Source organism: Saccopteryx leptura, chromosome 2 (genome assembly GCF_036850995.1).
Source record: "Saccopteryx leptura isolate mSacLep1 chromosome 2, mSacLep1_pri_phased_curated, whole genome shotgun sequence".
NCBI lineage: Eukaryota > Metazoa > Chordata > Mammalia > Chiroptera > Emballonuridae > Saccopteryx > Saccopteryx leptura.
In genome coordinates, this window is record NC_089504.1 from 158,615,307 (window position 1) to 158,634,702 (window position 19,396).

Genomic DNA, 19,396 nt, shown 5'->3' on the forward strand with positions numbered 1-19,396 from the left:
AAGGCCCGTGGTCAAGGCACATATGAGAAAACAATCAATGAACAACTAAGGTGTTGCAGTGTGCAACGAAAAACTAATGATCGATGCTTCTCATCTCTCCATTCCTGTCTGTCCCTGTTTATCCCTCTCTCTCTGTCTCTGTTAAAAAAAAAAAAAAAATTAAAAAAAAAAAAAAAAAAAAAAAGGACATATAGATGGGCCAGACATATGAGAAGATGCTGAATGCCACTGATCACCAGAGAAATGCAAATTAAAACCACAATGAGATATCACTTCACACCTGCCATAATAGCTATCATCAATAAATCAACAAACAGCAAGTGATGGTGAGGATAAACAGAAAAGGGAACCTTCATGCACTGTTAGTGGGAATAAAGACTGGTGCAGGCACTGTGGAAAACAGTATGGAGGTTTCTCAAAAAATTAAAACTGGAACTGCCTTTTAACTCTTTAACCCAGTGATTCCACTTCTGGGAATATATCCTAAGAAGCCTAAAACACTTATTTAAAAGAATATATTCATCTGTATGTTTATTGTGGCATTATTTACAATAGCCAAGATTTGGAAGCAGCCAAAGTGTTCATCAGTGATGAGTGGATAAAATAGATGTGGTACATTTATGCAATGGAATAACTCAGCCCTAAAAAAGAAAAGAAATCTTACCCTTCACACAGCATAGATGGACCTGGAGAGTACTGTGCTAAATGCAATAAGCTAGTCAGAGAAAGTCAAGTATCATATGATATCACTCATATGTGGAATTTAATGAACTAACAAGCAAAACAGACTCATCCATAGAGAGCAAGCTGATAGCTGCGGGGAGAATGGGCAAAGGAGATAGAAGGATAGAGCAAAAAGGGACAAAAAAAAACACTTATGGACAGGGACAACAGTGTGGAGACCGGGGTGGGGAGAAGAAGGGTACAGGGTTGATAAATGGTGATGGACAAAGACTTAACTTTGGGGGAGAGAACACAATATGGTATACACAAATGTATAATTCTGCACCTGAAACCTGTATAACCATGTTAACTAGCGTTACTTCCCCCCAAAAAATTACTAGTAGAATCTGGAATACATGATTTTCAGCCTGATAACAGACGTGTCCTTGTCTTTAAATACCGTAATTATAGCTCAAGTGTGTAGCACTCAGAGTTGTTGACACACCTTAACAGTCCTAATGTTACATGTGAACTGATGGGCGCCCCGCCCTGGCCTCTGGATCTCGGAGGCTGGCGGGCGCTTTTCTTCGTCTGCTTCGAGCCCGCCAGTCTGCGAAGGGTGAGGCCGGAGCAGGGCTAGAGCTCCGTAAGGACCCCCGCTCGAGCGCCCGCTCTCCCTTCTGGAAGCCCCACCGCTTTGGGGCGCAGTTTAGCGCCCCGCTAGAGCCGTAACGAACCCCAACCCCGGCCACCGCCCCGCCCCTCTCCACTGGCCTTCACTCACCCTCCCTGCTCTTCCGCTCAGCGCCCCTCAGCCCGCCCACCCACTTCCTGTGGCCACCGAGGCTCCGAGGCGCCTACCTGGACGTGATTGGTTGGTGAGCCTATCGCTCCGGGGCCCCGGCCCGCCATTGCAGGTTCCCCAGTCGCTCCGGCGAGCGCACAAGAGCCGTGCGTGGAGCGAGGAGTTCGCTGGGCGTGCGTCGCCACCGCTCGCACGGAGCTTTGTAAATCTCCTGCTATGGCCGAGGCGATTGCAGAAGGGACGAGCGTGGCTGCGGTTCCCGTTACGGGTACCCAGAGCCAGGGCGAGCCGCCTACAGGCGAAGGCGAGGGAGCGGTGGGCGAGGAGAGGGACGCGGTCACGAGAGGAGCAGAGGCCGTGGGAGACAGCGAGGAGGACGGGGAGGATGTGTTCGAGGTGGAGAGAATCCTGGACATGAAGACTGAGGGGGTGCGTGACGAGCTGGAGGCTCGGCAGGGGAGTCTCGGGCGTTGGGAGGCGCGTGTCCGCGGAGCGTGTGGGGCGGGGTGGGAGGGGCGGTGCCGGGTCCACAAGGTCCTGCGGATTGACGCTCCGTGAGGCCACGCTGCTGGAAAGCGGTGGCGGCGAAATTCGTCTGTTGCTCAGAATCCGTGTTCACACCGTCGTTTCATTTTATTTTTATTTATTTTTTTCAGAGACAGAGAGAGGGATAGATAGGGACAGACAGACAGGAACAGAGAGAGATGAGAAGCATCAATCATTAGTTTTTCGTTGCAACACCTTAGTTCATTGATTGATTTCTCATATGTGTCTTGACCGAGGGCTTCAGCAGACCAAGTAACCCCTTGCTCGAGCCAGTGACCGGATGAGCCAGCGCTCAAGGTGGCGACCCCGGGGTCTGGGACCTGGGTCCTTCCGCATCCCAGTCCGATGATCTATCCACTGCGCCACCGCCTGGTCAGGCGGTTTCATTTTTTTCTGAAGCTGTAGCCAATTTTTTGGTGTGAAATTTTTATGATTATCAACTAATTAGACGCCCTCCGCGTTTCATCCTAGAGGGTGCCTTTAAACATCTTCCGAACGTGACCACCACCCAAGGGCATCATCTGATTGTTGCCCCTCCGCCCCACCTTACGCTCACTGTTCCACCTCCGGAGCCCGCTTCCTTCTGCCTGTTTCTTCCTTGATCCCCCGCAGCTGTGAGCTGTGTGCCTGCCCTCTGGCCTCTGTTTCAGCGCTTAAAGCATTTGCGATCCGTTTCTGTTGGCCTCCTGCTCTGGGTGGGGTTTCCTGGATACAGAGAACATGATTCTGTTAATCTTGGTATCCCTGGAACTTAATCCAGTGCCCAGCATGCATCTAGCACTTATAGTAAATCCCATTATTAAGTAAGGGAAGGAGTTATGGGCTGGAGGGGGGGGGGGGGGGGACAGGACGGGACGGACCAAAGGCCCCACACGGTGCTCACTTCTTTTTTTTTTTTCTTTTTATGAGTTTATTTGATCCAAACTGAGGACAGTTGCTGGGAAGCAAAATCTCTGGGTTGAAAAAAATGTTCTATGATGTCTTTATAAATTAGATTATTTTCATTGTCTTAATTTCCCATTTGTCATACCCTGCCTCTGTTAATTATTTTGTCATTCAGCAAACTTTTTTTTTTTCTGAAGTGAGAAGCAGGGAGGCAGAGACAGATTCCTGCATGCACAACCACCAGGACCCACCCAGCATGCCCACTAGGGTGTGATGCTCTGTCCATCTGGAGCGTTGCTCCATTCCAACCAGAGCCATTCTAGCGCCTGAGGTGAGGCCATGGAGCCATCCTCAGCGCCCGGGCCAACTTTGCTTCAGTGGAGCCTTGGCTGTGGGAGAGGAAGAGAGAGACAGAGAGAGAGAAAGGAGAGGGGGAAGGGTGGAGAAGCAGATGGGCGCTTCTCTGTGCCCTGACCGGGAATCAAACCCGGGACTTCCACACACCAGGCCGATGCGCTACCGCTGAACCAACCGGCCAGGATCAGCAAACTTTAATTAGTGACTGTGTGCTACAGGCTGTGTTGGGTTCTGAGAATAGAGATGATGAACTGTAGCGTACACACTTGCTGAGGTTGAAAAGTTCTGTGCAGTAAATAAATAGTCTAAGTCCAGTGCCATTAATACTGTTGTTTGTTAGTTGCGACACAGTAATATTTTTAGGTATAATTTCCCCAAATATATATATTGTGAGTGCATTGAAGAGAGAGGTGGAACTGATCCTTCACTGTTTTATATTACCTGCATTTAACACAGTACTTGGCACATAGAAAATATTTGGCTAGGAGGGTAGTATCTTTAGAATTAAGGGGAATCTCCAGGCAATCTTAATTTTGCTGGTCCCAGAGAATTATAGGCAATGTACCTAAAACCCTAAAAATGCTTAAATTTTTAAGACAGTAAAGTAGAATTAATCTTTAGTGATGAAAGCTGAGTAAAAATTCTAGTTCTCAGTGCCTTGGATTTGTAGATGAATGAGTGATGTATAAGATAAAGAGTATTGGCTCAGCAGAATAGAAGTATAGCAGTTACTGTATAAATGCAGAGTGAGCCTGACCTGTGGTGGCGCAGTGGATAAAGTGTCAAACTGGAAACGCTGAGGTTGCCAGTTCAAAACCCTGGGCTTGCCTGGTCAAGGCACATATGGGAGTTGGTGTTTCCTGCTCCTCTCCCTTTCTCTCTCTCTCTCCCCCCCCCCCTATAATGAATAAATAAAATCTTTAAAAAAAAAAAAGAAAAAATGCAGAGTGAGCCACCTAGTTGAACATAGGGTCCTGATGGCAGTTTGTTAGGCCTCCCTGTAGTTCAAGAGTTGGAAATAACCAGACTGGGAGTTCTTCTGTTCATAAGTCACCAGTCTGTGGTGTTCTGTTACATACTGAGATGGTCATTGTGGTGAACTTTGGCTTGGGGCAGGGGGAATAGTATTAACACTAAGTTTATATATTAGCCATTTTGTCCTTTTAGTTTATTGCTAAATGCAATTTTTTGTTTTCAGAAAAATTTAACCTGACCAAATTGGCTTTAATTTTGAATTGGGAGTCATTTTTACGAAATAAATAAACTGGCACTTTTTTCTAACATTAGTGGCCATTTGATTTGATTATTTAGTGTATAAATAAATATTTTTTATTATATAGTTTAGTAAATTATCACATAGCCAACACTTGTGTAACCCTCAGCCAAATCAGGAATTATTAAACTGCCAGCCCGAGACATTCCTCCAGAGGCAGTGGCAAACTCATTAGTCAACAGAGTCAAATATCAACAGTATAACAATTGAAATTTCTTTTGAGAGCCAAATTTTTTAAACTTAAAGTATAGGGGTAGGTACATTCCTTATCGAGGTAGCGCCCGCACGTGGTGTTTTGTAGAAGAGCCACTCTCAAGGGCCGAAGAGCCACATGTGGCTCGCAAGCCACAGTTTGCTAACTAACCTGAATTCTTATGGTAATTACTTTCTTTCCTTTGTAATTTTTCAACCTAAGCATGCATTCCTCAATACTTTAGTTTCATCTGATTTTTCTTTCACCTAAATGTAATTTCACAATACTTGTTTTATGTATCTGATTTTTTTTTTTTTGGCTCAACAATACCTATGTGAGATTTTATCCACGTTGTATGGAGCAGTGGTTTCTTTCATTTTCATTGCTGTACAGTATTCAGTTTTGAATTATACGACTTACCTTTCTTACCTTTTCTACTGTTGATGGGTTTTTAGGTTGAATATAATGCTGCTGTGAACTTTATTGAACAGCTCTTCTGATGTGTTGTGCATGTACATTTCTCTCAATTATACACACTGAGGAGTGGAATTATTGGACATAAGGGGCACATACGATTTTAGTGATTTTAACTGGAAATTTTTTAAGTGATTGTATCAATTTACACTACTGCTGGTTTATGAGAATTCCTTTTATTTGGAACCATGACCTCAATGTTCCAGGTCAACACTGTATCCACTGCGCCACCACAGGTCAGGCCAAAGATTTTATTTATTGATTATTATTATTATTATTATTTTTTTTAGAGAGAGAGAGAGACAGGAAGAGCGAAGGGAGGAACAAGAGCATCAACTCATAGCAGTTGCTTTTTGTATCTGCCTTGATGGGGTAAGCCCAGGGATTCGACCTGGCAACCTCGACATTCCAGGTTGACGCTTTATCCATGGTGCCATCACAGGTCAGGCAATGAACATCTTTTTATATATCATACTTACAGGGTGGGGCAAAAGTAGGTTTTCAGATATGAGTATGTGAAGCACAGCTTATTCTTGTATTATTATTATTTATTTATTTTTTTTACAGAGAGAGAGTCAGAGAGAGGGATAGATAGGGACAGGCAGACAGGAACGGAAAGAGATGAGAAGCATCAATTATTAGTTTTTCGTTGCGACACCTTAGTTGTTCATTGATTGCTTTCTCATATGTGCCTTGACTGGGGGCCCTCAGCAGACCGAGGAACCCCTTGCTCGAGCCAGCGACCCTGGGTTCAAGCTGGTGAGCTTTGCTCAAACCACATGAGCCAGCGCTCAAGCTGGCAACCTCGGGGTCTCGAATCTGGGTCCTTCCACATCCCAGTCTGACGATCTATCCACTGTGCCACTGCCTGGTCAGGCTCTTGTATTATTAATTATTGTATTATTTTCCATATGAATGACTTAAACTCACTTTTCCCCACTCTGTTATTTGGTTATCTTTTATGAAGTGCCGTTTTCTTTTTTACCTTTTTTTTTTTTTTAATAGAAAGATTGGAAGGAAGAGAGATGAGAAGCATGAACTTGTAGTTATATCGGTTTAGTTGTTCATTACTTTCTCATATGTGCCTTGATGGGGGGGTAGCTTATGCTGAGCCAATGACCTTTGGGCTCAAGCCGGCAACCTTGGGACCTTGTTGATGATCCCATGCTCAAGCTGGTGACCTGGGGTTTTGAACCGGGGACTTCAGCATACTAGGTTGATGCTCTGTCCACTGCGCTACCACTGGTCAGGCTAAAAAAAAAAAGCCCAGATATCTCAGGAAGCAAAAATTTGGAATATATATAACAAAGATTGAATAGCCATAAAGAATATAAAAAGAAAAATTCTTATAAGTGAATAAAAAAATATACAAAGGGTAGCTAAAATTTTTTTGTAGGAACTGCCAAACTTTTTCACAGTGGCTGCAGCATTTTACATGCTCACCAGCAATGCAAGAAGGTTCTTATTTCTCCACATTCTCACCAACATGAGTTATTTTCCATGTTGTGATTTGTTTTATTAGCTATCTAGTAGGTATGAGGTAGACCTTATGGTTTTGATGTGCGTTTTCCTAAGGACTAATGCTGTTGAATATTGTTTCATGTGTTCTTGGCCATTTGTATGCCTTCTTTGGACAAATGTCTTGTCAAGTCCTTTGATCATTTTTAAGTGGGCTGTCTTGTTTTTTATTTTAAGAGTTGTTTATATATTCTGGATATTGATACCTTATCATATGTGATTTGCAAATATTTTCTCCAATTATGTGGGTTCTCTTCACTCTGTTGCTAATGTCCTTTGATAAACAAAGTTTTTGATTTTGATAAAATCTTTTTACCTATTTTTTGTGTTAACGTGCTTTTGGTGTTATATTTTAAAATCCATGGTCAAATCCAATGTCCTGAAGGTTTACACCTATGTATATTCTAAGAGTTTTATGATTTTGACTCTTAATTTAGGTCTTTGGTTCACTTTGAGTTAATTTTTATGTAAGGTAGGGGTCCAACATTGAAACTGAACTGAGCAAGTGGGTTTGGTGCCCATCCCACAACCAGAAGACCAAATTCTAAGAGAGTGGTCTTCAAAGAAAAGGAATTTATTGTAAGGCAGCCAAACAAGCAGAAAAGACACTCTAATCCAGGGGTCTCAAACTCGCGGTCCGCCCACCAATTTTGTGCGGCCGCAGACTGGCCCGCAGACTAATCCACAAAGTTTGATTAGTCTGCAAGGCCCACAAAATTGGTGGGCGGGCCTCATGCGGCCCGAGTTTGAGACCCCTGCTCTAATCTGTCTCTCTAAAAAAACAAACAGGCCTGACCTGTGGTGGTGCAGTGGATAAAGTGTCGACCTGGAAATGCTGAGGTCGCCGGTTCGAAGCCCTGGGCTTGCCTGGTCATGGCACATATGGGAGTTGACGCTTCCAGCTCCTCCCCCTTCTCTCTCTCTGTCTCTCTCTCTCTCTCTCCTCTCTAAAAATGAATAAATAAAATAAAAATAAATTTAAAAAATAAATAAAAAATAAAAAACCAAACAAACTTGATACAGTTTTTAAAAGGTAAAGGTATTTAAAGTTTATGTATAAATATGTATGTCATAAATTCTGATTTGGGAGAATTGGGTTGGATAATTTTCTAACATAGCCATTTAAGGTAAAGTCTAGGGAAGGGTGAGCATTGACCTGAGATGCTCACCAGGTTTAAAACCCTGAGGTCACTGACTTGAGTGTGGGATTGCTGGCTTGAAGCCTAAGGTCACTTGGCTTGAGCAAGGGGTCACTGGGTTGGCTGGAGGCCCCCACTGCCCAGGTCAAGACATGAATGAGAAGCAATCAATGAACAACTGAAGTGATGCAACAATGAGTTGATGTTTCTCATCTCTCTCCCTGTCTGTCCCTATCTCTCTCTGTCTGTCTCAAAAATATAAATAAATAAAAATAAATATGTTTATAATGCAAAAGGTACAAGAAATAGATCAAGTTGTTATCAGTATCTTTGGGTCATTTTAATTTAGCCTTTCCTGTTTTTCTTTCCCCTTTTTTTTGGAGAGAGGCAGGGAGAGAGGACAGGAACATGGAGCTGCTCCTGTATGTGTCCTGACTGGGGAATCAAACTGGCAACCAACTGAGCTGTCAGGCCAGGGCTTAATTTTTATTGATTTTTGGAGAAACAGAGAGAGGAAGGGAGAGAAAGGGTTGGGAAGGGAAGCACTTTTTGTTCTACTCAGTTGTACATTCTTAGGTTGCTTCCTGTGTGCTCTGACTAGGGATCGACCCCTTAACCTTGTTGTTTCGAGATGATCCTCTTATTTTAAACTATTGAGCTAACCAGCCAGGGCCTCATTGATTTTAAAAGATTGCACGTTTCTTATGTAATAAGACTTCAAACTTCAGTTTAAGAAATATGGATCAATGATGCTTTATTTTTAAGTTGAGGTATAATTGGCATATTACAGTGGTCAGCAAACTGATTAGTCAGCAGAGCCAAATATCAACAGTACAACGATTGAAATTTCTTTTGAGAGCCAAATTTTTTAAACTTAAACTATATAGGTAGGTACATTTCTTATCGAGGTAGCGCCTGCACGTGGTATTTTGTGGAAGAGCCACACTCAAGGGGCCAAAGAGCCACATGTGGCTCGCGAGCTACAGTTTGCTGACCAGGGGCATATTACATTATATTCGTTTCAGACATACAACATAATATATACATTGCCAGATGACCATCACAGTAAATCTGATTAGCATCAGCCATCTCACCTAGTTAGAATTTTGGTGACAGAGAGATGGACTGATAGGGACAGACAGGAAAGGAGAGATGAGAAGCATCAAATCTTTGTTGCATCACCTTAGTTGTTCATTGATTGCCTTCTTGTATGTACCTTGACCGGGGGACTATAGCAGAGCGAGTGACCCCTTGCTCAAGCCAGCGACCTTGGGCTTTAAGCCAGTTATCTTTGGGCTCAAGCCAGTGACCTCGGGATTTTGAACCTGGGTCCTCTGTGTCCCAATCCACTGTGCCACCACCTGGTCAGGCAGAAAAATTTTTTTATAAGAACTTTTAAGGTCCTCTTAACTTTCAAATATGTAATACAGTATTCTTAACTACAGTCACTCCCTTCACATTACATTCCCTATGACTTACTCATTTTATAACTGGAATTTTGTACCATTTGACCTTTACTCATTTCTCCCACCCCTCTTCCCTGATGCTGATGAACAACAACCTGTTCTCTGTGTTTTAGGTTTTCTCTTTGTTTTTAGGTCCCACATATAAGTGAGATAAACTGTATCTGTCTTCCTCTATCTGATTTATTTTACTTAGCATGAGACCCTCTAGATCCATCCATGATGTTGCAAAAGGCAAGATTTTGTTCTTTTTTATGGCTGAGTAATATTCCTTAGTTTATGTGTGATCTGTTGATGGACACTGAGGTAGCTTCCATAAATAATTCTGTATTAAATGTAGGGGTTCATTTATCTTATTGGGCTAGTGGTTTCATTTACTTCAGAAGTGGCATTGCTATATCATATGTTACTTTTTAATATTTTGAGGGACCTTCATTTTCTGTAGTGGCTGCAACCAATTGACATTTTCACTAGTAGTGCAGTGTTTATTTTTTTCCACATCCTCACCAACATTTGTTATTTTTTTGTCTTATTGATAACAGCCATTCTAGAAGGTGTGAAGAGCTGGCTCTGTGGTTTTTATTTGCATTTTCCTGATTAGTGATGTGTTTTGTACCTGTTGGCCATTTGTGTATCTTTGGGAAAAGGTCTATTATATATATTCTGCACATTTTAAAAATATATATTTTATTTATGGATTTTACAAGAGGGGAGGGGGTAGACTGAGAAGTATCAATTCATAGTTTCTTCACTTTAGCTGTTCATTGACTGCTTGTTATATGTGCCTTGACCAGGCAAACCCAGGGTTTCGAACCAGCAACCTCAGCATTCTAGGTCAATAATTTATCCACTGTGCCACCACAGGCCAGGCTCTCCTGCCAACTTTTTATTCAGTTTATTTGGGGTTTTTTTATTGAGTTGTGTGAGTTCTTTTTTTTGTGTTTGTTTGTTTGTTGTTTTTAGTGAGAGGAAGGTAGGCAGAGAGACAGACTCCCACATGCTCCCGACTGGGATCCACCCGGCATGCCCACCAGGGAGTGATGCTCTGTTGCAACCACAACCATTCTAGCGCCTAAGGCAGGGGCCACAGAGCCATCCTAAGCGCCCGGCCAACTTTGCTCCAATGGAGCCTTGGCTGTGGGAGGGGAAGAGAGAGAAAGAAGTGAGAGTGGGAGTAGTGGAGAAGCAGATGGGCGCTTCTCCTGTGTGTCCTGACTGGGAATCGAACCGACGACATCCACATGCTGGGCCAACGCTCCACCACTGAGCCAACCAGCCGGGGCCAAGTTGTGTGAATTCTTTATATATTTTTGTATATTAGCCCCTTATATAATTTGGAAATATTTTCTTCCATTTAGTAGGGTGCCCTTTTCATTTTGTTGATTATTTCTTTACTATGCATTGGATGTGCTCCTGTTTTATTTTTAAGCCACTTCAGGCAGTGAACCTACTTTGTAGTGATATTAATCTCCATTTCAAGTTTTTGCCTATATTCTCAGAATTATATTGTTTTGGAAGTTTGATCAAGTCATTAATATCCTTTGTTTGCCTATTTTTAATTTCTCTTAACAGGGTAAAATCCTTTACAAAGTTCGATGGAAAGGATACACGTCAGATGATGACACCTGGGAGCCCGAGGTTCACCTTGAGGACTGTAAAGAAGTTCTTCTTGAATTTAGGAAGAAAGTTGTTGAGAACAAAGCTAAACAAGTCAAGAAAGATATTCAGGTATCGTGTTTTATCTCATTTTTTAGTACAATAAACTTATAAATTTTACTGATATATGCAACAAAGAATTTATAATTAATAAAGTACATAGTATTTCTATTGCAAATTCTTTATAGACTGTTGGTTCTCACAGAATGCTTTCATTGCATTTGCCAAACTCTTTTTTCTGTAGCCGACCTGTAATTGCAGTTAATGAACAAGTATAGCTTTTCCTTTAAGAGTAAGATAAAAGTGGGGGAAATGACACGTCAAAACTTGCCCTGGTTTGAGCGTCTTGTTTTTGTATACCTGAGAAGTATTCTGTGTACCACTCACATCACTACTACAGATATAATGCATAGTTTTGTATTTAATCTGTATTATCAACATTTCTTATGTCTGATTTTTATGCTAAAACAATTTTTATATTTTCATTGATTTAAGGGAGAGAAAGAAGCATCAACTTGTTTCACTTAGTTCCATTGTATGCTTATTGATTTTTTTCTTTTTTTTTCCTTCTAGAAAGAGAGAAAGGAAGGGAAGGGGAAGGGGGGGAGAATGAGAAGCATCAATTTGTAGTTGTGTCACTTCAGTTGTTCATTGATTGCTTCTTGTATGTGCTTTGATGGGGGTAGGGCTCAAGATGAGCTCTGACCCTGTGCTCAAGCCAGCAACCTTTGGATCATGTTGATGATTCCCATGCTCAGGCTGGTGACCTGGGGTTTTGAACTTGGGACCTCAGCATACCAGGGTGACACTATATCTGCTGTACTACCACTGGTCAGACTAGTTGTGTACTCTTTGATTTCTTCTCCTACCTGCCCTAACCAGGGGTCGAACCCATGACCTCTGGTGTGCAAGGTCAACACAACACTATCCACTGAACCACCTGGCCAGAGCTAAAACAATTTTTAAATCCTATTATAAAGTTGTACATTTTACTCCATTTCAGATTATATATAGGTCTGATTATCCAGGTCTTCTGTGTTTCTTTTTTGTTCCCACTTCAGTTTTTAGCTATTTTATTGCTCTTTGTAACTTTTTATATGGTAAGCAAGGATAAATACAATTGAAGGAATTCAAAGAAGTTACATTTTCTCATCAGCAATTTTGAATAAGGTTTGATGGTGGGTTAGAAAGGGATAATGTTAAAACTAACACACAAATTTGGTTTAAGGGTTTTCAACTATAGCTTTGTTCACTGTTTTATTCTTGTATTATCTTTCCATAGATAATTGAATTGTCTTTACTTATGAATCTTGGAAGAATTACCCATTTTACTTTACAATGTAGATTTTATTTATAGCTTCTATTTATAAATTGAACCAATTATTACCCTTCTTGCTATGAGTTTCCCTTTTTTTTAGAAGTAAATTTTTTTTTAACTGGCAGAGGTTCTTGAACTTAGAAATATATAGTGAAAATTTTTCACAAGAAGCAAGTTCTTATTGAAGTCTTTATTTTAAGGACTGAATATTGATCTCTTATTTCCCTACATTGAAGTGTTTTGTTGTTATTTTTTTGCCAGAGAGAGAGAGAGAGTGAGGGACAGACAGGGATAGACTGACAGGAAGGGAGAGAGATAAGAAGCATCAACTCATAGTTGTAACACCTTAGTTGTTCATTGATTGTTTTCTCATATGTGCCTTGACCAGGGGGCTACAGCTGAACCAGTGACTGGCGACCTTTGGTCTCAAGCCAGCGACCATGGGGTCATGTCTATGATCCATCCCATGCTCAAGCTGGCAACCCCATGCTCAACCCAACAACCTTTGGGCTCAAGCTGGCAAGCTTTGTGATCTTGTCACGCTGATGAGCCCACACTTAGAACTGGTGACCTCAGCATTCCGAGTTGCTGCTTTATCCACTTTGTCACCACCATTTGGACTCATTGGTTAATTCTTGTATGTGCCTTAACTGGGGATCGAACACACAACCTTGGCGCATCAAGATGATGCTCTAATCAACTGAGCTCCCCAGTTACGGGCCTGCTGAAGTATTTTAAAGGAAATTTCAGACGTCACATTTCTTCACCTTGAAATACATGAGGAGGTAAAAAGAATTATAAGACATACCTGCTATATGCCTGATCAGGCGGTGGCACAGTGCATAGAGCGTTGGACTGGGATGTGGAGGACCCAGGTTCGGGACCCCGAGGTCGCCAGCTTGAGCGCGGGCTCATCTGGTTTGAGCAAAGCTCACCAGCTTGGACCCAAGTTTGTTGGCTTGAGCAAGGGGTTACTCAGTCTGTTGTAGCCCCACAGTCAAGGCACATATGAGAAGACAATCAATGAACAACTAAGGAGTTGCAATGAAAAACTGATGATTGATGCTTCTCATCTCTCTTCATTCCTGTCTGTCCCTATCTGTCCCTCTCTCTGACTCTCTCTCTGTCTCTGTCTCTGTAAAAAAAAAAAAAAAGACATACCCCCATATCATTACTGTACTAAGAACTATACACTATTAATTAATATCTTATATCTAGTAATGTGTTTAGTTTCCCCAAGTTATCTTTAAAAAAATAAAATAAAACATGTCTTTTTGTTGATTTGGTTGAATTGAGAATTGAAAAAGGTCTACACATTGTATATCATTAATAAGCTCTAAAGTCTCTCTTAATCTGTAACTGTTTCTGCCCCTAACCTCATTTGGTTTGAGCATCGTCCCTGTAGGTCAAGGTTGCAGATTTGATTCCCATTCAGGGCAAAAACAGGAATCAAGCAATGAATGCATGGATAGGTGGAACAACAAGTCAGTGTTTCCCTCTCCCCTCCCCGCCCCATCTAAAATCAGTAAATTTAAAAAGGTGGGGGTTTTTTTGTTTATTTGTTTTGTGGCAGAGACAGAGAGTGGGACAGACAGACAGGAAGGAAGATAGATGAGAAACATCAATTCTTCATTGTGGTTCCTTAGTTGTTCATTGATTGATTTCTCTTATGTGCCTTGACCAGGGGGCTACAGCAGACTGAGTGACCCCTTGCTCAAGCCAGCAACCTTGGGCTCAAGCTGGTGAGCCTTGCTCTAACCCAATGAGCCCACGCTCAAGCTGGCAACCTCGGGGTCTCGAACCTAAGTCCTCCGCATCCTAGTCTGATGCTCTGTCCACTGTGCCACTGCCTGGTGAGGCCAAAAAAAAAAGGTTTAAAGAAAGAACACATGGCCCTGGCCGGTTGGCTCAGTGGTAGAGCGTCGGCCTGGCGTGTAGAAGTCCCGGGTTCGATTCCCGGCCAGGGCACACAGGAGAAACGCCCATCTGCTTCTCCACCCCTCCCCCTCTCCTTCCTCTCTGTGTCTCTCTTCCCCTCCCGCAGCCAAGGCTCCATTGGAGCAAAGATGGCCCCGGGCGCTGGGGATGGCTCCTTGGCCTCTGCCCCAGGCGCTACAGTGGCTCTGGTCGCAACATGGCGACGCCCAGGATGGGCAGAGCATCGCCCCCTGGTGGGCAGAGCTTCGCCCCTGGTGGGCGTGCCAGGTGGATCCTGGTCGGGCGCATGCGGGAGTCTGTCTGACTGTCTCTTCCCGTTTCCAGCTTCAGAAAAATACAAAAAAAAAAGAAAGAAAGAAAGAACACATACTATCTACTCCCTCACAGTTAACAACAGTTAACTCCCTCACAGAGAGGTTGAGATGATTATTGAGATTAGGTGGTTTAAGCTGGTGTTCAAGGTGGTGACCTTGGGGTCTCGAACCTGGGTCCTCCACATCCCAGTCTACTGCGCCACCGCCTGATCAGGTGGTTCCTTAGTCTCCTTAGTTCATTGATTGCTTTTTCATATGTGCCTTAACTCTCACATATGAAACTCTCCCGCAGAGTGAGTGACCCCTTGCTCAAGCCAATGACGTTGGGCTTCAAGCCAGCGACCTTTGGGCTCAAGCCAGTCACCATGGGGTCATGTTATAATACCATTCTCAAGCCAGTGACCCTGCGCTCAAGCTGGTGAGCCGTGCTCAAAGCAGATAAGCCTGCGCTCAAGCTGGCAACTTGGGGTTTCAAACCTGGGTCCTCTGCATCCCAGTTTGATGCTCTATCCACTGTGCCACCACCTGGTCAGGCTCGTAATAATAATTTTTGAAACTGTGAGACTCTTGCTTTTCAACAACCTCTTACCCCATGATTTTAAAATACTTGGACAATTCTTACCTCAATTAGTTATTATTGTGGTGGTTGCAAAATAATTTATTTTTTTCTTTTTTAAGATTTTATTTATTAATTTTTAGAGAGAGGAAAGAGAGAAAGAGAAAAGGGAGGGGAGAGTGGGAAGGGTAGCATCAACTCGTAGTAGTAGCTTCTTTTATGTGCCTTGACTGGGCAAGCCCAGGGTTTCTAACCGGTGACCTCAGCATTCCAGGTCAATGATCTATCCACTGGCCCACAGGCCCGGCTGGTTTAGTTCTTTTGTTTTTCTTCTCTCTTATATATCAATTTGATAAACAGGTTTATTTATTTGTTAATTATTATGCATGTTCTCCCTGGCTCTCTGTCCCTCTATATATATACATATTTTTTGTATTTTTCTGAAGCTGGAAACGGGGAGAGACAGTTAGACAGACTCCCACATGCGCCCGACCGGCATCCACCCGGCACGCCCACCAGGGGCACGCTCTGCCCACCAGGGAGCGATGCTCTGCCCCTTCAGGGCGTCGCTCTGTTGCGACCAGAGCCACTCTAGCGCCTGGGGCAGAGGCCAAGGAGCCATCCCCAGCGCCCGGACCATCTTTGCTCCAATGGAGCCTCGGCGCGGGAGGGGAAGAGAGAGACAGAGAGGAAGGAGGGGTGGGGTGGAGGAGAAGCAAATGGGCGCTTCTCCTATGTGCCCTGGCCGGGAATCGAACCCGGGTCCCCCGCACGCCAGGCTGACGCTCTACCGCTGAGCCAACCGGCCAGGGCCTTTTGTGTGTGTGTGTGTGTGTGTGTGTGTGTGTGTGTGTGTGTGTGTGAGAGAGAGAGAGAGAGAGAGAGAGAGAGAAGCAGGGCGATAGAGAGACAGGAACATCAAGCTGGTCCTGTATGTGCCCTGTCTAGGGAATTGAACTGGCAATCTCTGCACTCCAGAATGATGCTCCAAGCAACCGAGATATCTGGCCAGGGCTTGTTTTTTTAATTTATTGATTGATTCTTAGAGAGACAGAGAGAGGAAGGGATAGAGAGGGGAGGGGAAAGGGAAGCATTCATTTGTTTTACTCAGATGTGCATTCATTGGTTGCTCCCCGTGTGTGCCTTGACTAGGGAATCAAACCCAAACTTGAAACCTTGTAGCTCCCAGACAATGTTCCTTATTTTTTTCTTTTTTTTTAAAGTGAGATGAGGGGAGATAGTAAGATAGTAGACTCCCACATGACTTCAACTGGGATCCACCCGGCAACCCCCATCTGGGGCCAATGCTGAAATCAACTGAGCTATCCTCAGCACCTAAGGCCGACGCTCAGACCAATGGAGTCACTGGCTTCAAAAGGGAAAGAGAAAGAGAAGGGCATGATGGGGAGGAGAAGAGAAGCAGGTGGTCTCTTCTCGGGTATGCCCTGACGAGGGATTCAACCTGGGATGTACACACTCTGGGCCGAGGATTCAAAGGTATCCTCAGATTTTTGAGTGTGTGGGGATTGATTTCCCCAATTTCTATGTTGTCAACTGTATATAACAAGTCAGTTGTAGAGGTGAGATCTGAATTGGGTGCCATCTTGCTTATTCCATATACACAAGTTGTTTAACAGCAACTTTATGGATATTCTGGGACCCAAAATCTTAAAACAAAGACCCTTGTGTTTGGTTTGGTAACTACTTTCTTGGTAACCAAGAAAGTCTGTACAAAGTCTGATGTTTTGGGTAATTCTGAGGTTTAAGTCACGTACAACCCCACTGTCACCACCGCCATTACCACCATTGCTAGCATACATAAGACTGTTCCTGTTCACTTTTGCTTTAGTTTTGGGCCTTCTGCAGCGCTAACAGTTTTGTCTCTCTACCTGCATTTATCTACTTATTTATTTATTTATTTATTTATTTTCATTGATTGAGAGGACTCTAGATAGAGGAAAGCAGGGAGAGAGAAAGAGAGAGACAGAAGCATCAACTTGTTCCACTTAGTTGCTTCATTTAGTTTTGTACTCATTGGTTAGTGCTCTTATGTGCCCTGACTGGGGTCAAACATGTGACCTCGGTGTGCTGGGGATGATGCTTTATCCATTGAGCCACCCAGTCAAGGCCTGTCTGCTTTCTTACATTGAGACTCATCGTCAATACTAAGACCTGTTTGCTAAATCAGAGATACAGGTATTATTAAACAGCTTCTATAAGGATAACTTTAAGGAGTTGTGAAACTACTGGGGGAAAAAACCAAACATTTCTACTAGATATTATTAGAACTACTTTTCAAAACCTTTCAAATTACTTACTGTTAATATTTAATTTTTTCCTGTTTTATAGAGACTGTCCTTAAATAATGACATATTTGAGGCAAACTCTGATAGTGATCAGCAAAGTGAGACTAAAGAAGATACTTCTCCAAAAAAGAAAAAGAAAAAATTAAGGCATAGAGAAGAGAAAAGTCCAGATGATATGAGAAAGAAAAAAGCAAAGGCTGGGAAACTAAGAGAGAAACCCAAACCAGACCTGGAGAGCTCTGAAATTTCAGTTTTTGATTTAAGAACAAAGAAAAGAATTTTGGAAGCCAAAGAAGAATTAAAGGAATCCAAAAAGCCCAAAAAAGATGATATTAAAAAAAGTAAGGAATTAAAGAAAGTTAAAAAGGGTGAAATAAGGGATTTAAACCCTAAAATAAAAGACGATTCCAAAGAAAACAGAAAAACAAAAAGAGAGAAATGTGTTGAATCTCAGTTGGAATCTGAATCAGGTGTACTTGATCACCCCTTTCAGGAGGGTGACAGTGAAGATTTCCAGCCTGACATTAAAAGTGGAAAAGAGAAAGCAGGGCCGGACACAGCTCAAGATGTTGTAGATAGACAGCTGGATGGCTCCAGAAGTGCTGACGAGGATGCTGACATCAGGGGAAAGAGAAACAAAAAGAAACCCAGAAAAGCTGAGGAACTTAGAGAGAGCAGAAAGCCAGAAAACAGGAACATTTCTTTAGAGAAGAAAAATGCACATAAAAAGCAAAGGAATCAAGACAAAAGTAGAAGTACCACAGAGGCAGATAACCTGGCGCCTGTACCTGCCCAGACGCAGAAATGCTCACGGTTGGCTGGTGAAGAGAGGGGCCTTTGGTCCAGTGACTCGGCTGGGGAAGTGAGTACTGGGGGAGGTTGGTTGAAGACTATTTGTTAAAATCTTACAGAATAAGGAATGTTCTTATCCATCTTGGTGCTCTTTTCAGTGATCAGGAGTTTTACAAATAAATAATAAGGAAACAGTGGAACTATAAGAACAGTATTTAACAGTGTGACTGGTAGTATTGTGCAGAAAAGCTTGCAGGCGTCCCCAAACTATGGCCCATGGGCTGCATGTGGCCCCCTGAGGCCATTTATCCGGCCCCCACCGCACTTCTGGAAGGGGCACCTCTTTCATTGGTGGTCAGTGAGAGGAGCACTGTATGTGGTGGCCCTCCAACGGTCTGAGGGACAGTGAACTGGCCCCTAGAGCTTCATCAGCTTGTCTTATTAACTTCTCACATTCTACTTCATATTTTCTCACTGTTGGCTTAAGAATATACAACTTACATCTTTTCTTACAAAAATATATTTAATAGTTTATCCCCTTATAAAATTATTTTTATATGGGCTTTCAAAATGGAAATGTTTTCCACATTATGAAAATATTTATACATACAGTATTTACTTAGGGCTATAAAAATGGTGATTCTTTTCATCCATTATTCCCAGTTTGTAGATTTATCTTAAGGAAATCATTTTCAAGGGAAAAGAAGCTATGTAGACAAAAGATGTTTATAGCAGTGTTCACCAACACTAATACTGGTCTAACTGTCTAGCCATGAGGGAAATGGTTAAGAAAATATATCAACTTGAGAACCATTATATATCCATGAAAATATTAATGAGGTCAGTGTAGCAAGAATAAAAGAGCTTACAAAATTTTTGTGAAGAAAACTACGCACACATATGAATGGTCATGTAAAAATATGTGATGTAAATTTTAAAAATGAACTTTATACAACAAAACTACAAAATTAGAAACCTCAGAAGGTAATGAACAGAAATAAAAAGTCATGTTTTGTTACTAGAACTGTAGGGTGAAATTTTAGACTTTATTTTTAATAATAACAAATTCTTAACAAAGGTTGAGGTCAGTGGGGTTGGATTCTGAATTTGATGTGTTGTAAATTATAGTTGAGGGGTTAATCTCAATTGAGAAAGCAGTGGATATGAAAAGATTTAATCATCACTGTCGGGTGCCTTGGC

General features: G+C 42.5%; 1 protein-coding gene across 2 annotated transcripts in view; it reads left to right on the top strand.

The window, feature by feature from the left end:
• The first annotated feature begins 1,527 nt into the window (after positions 1-1,527).
• MPHOSPH8 (M-phase phosphoprotein 8) overlaps positions 1,528-19,396 on the top strand; it is a 54,460-nt gene continuing 36,591 nt past the window's right edge. For both annotated transcript variants that reach the window (XM_066369135.1, XM_066369136.1), the window contains exons 1-3: positions 1,528-1,897; positions 10,889-11,044; positions 17,448-18,266. In XM_066369135.1, coding sequence (XP_066225232.1) covers positions 1,685-1,897; positions 10,889-11,044; positions 17,448-18,266 — 1,188 coding nt within the window. In that variant the 5' untranslated portion in view covers positions 1,528-1,684. The remainder of the gene's footprint in view (positions 1,898-10,888; positions 11,045-17,447; positions 18,267-19,396) is intronic.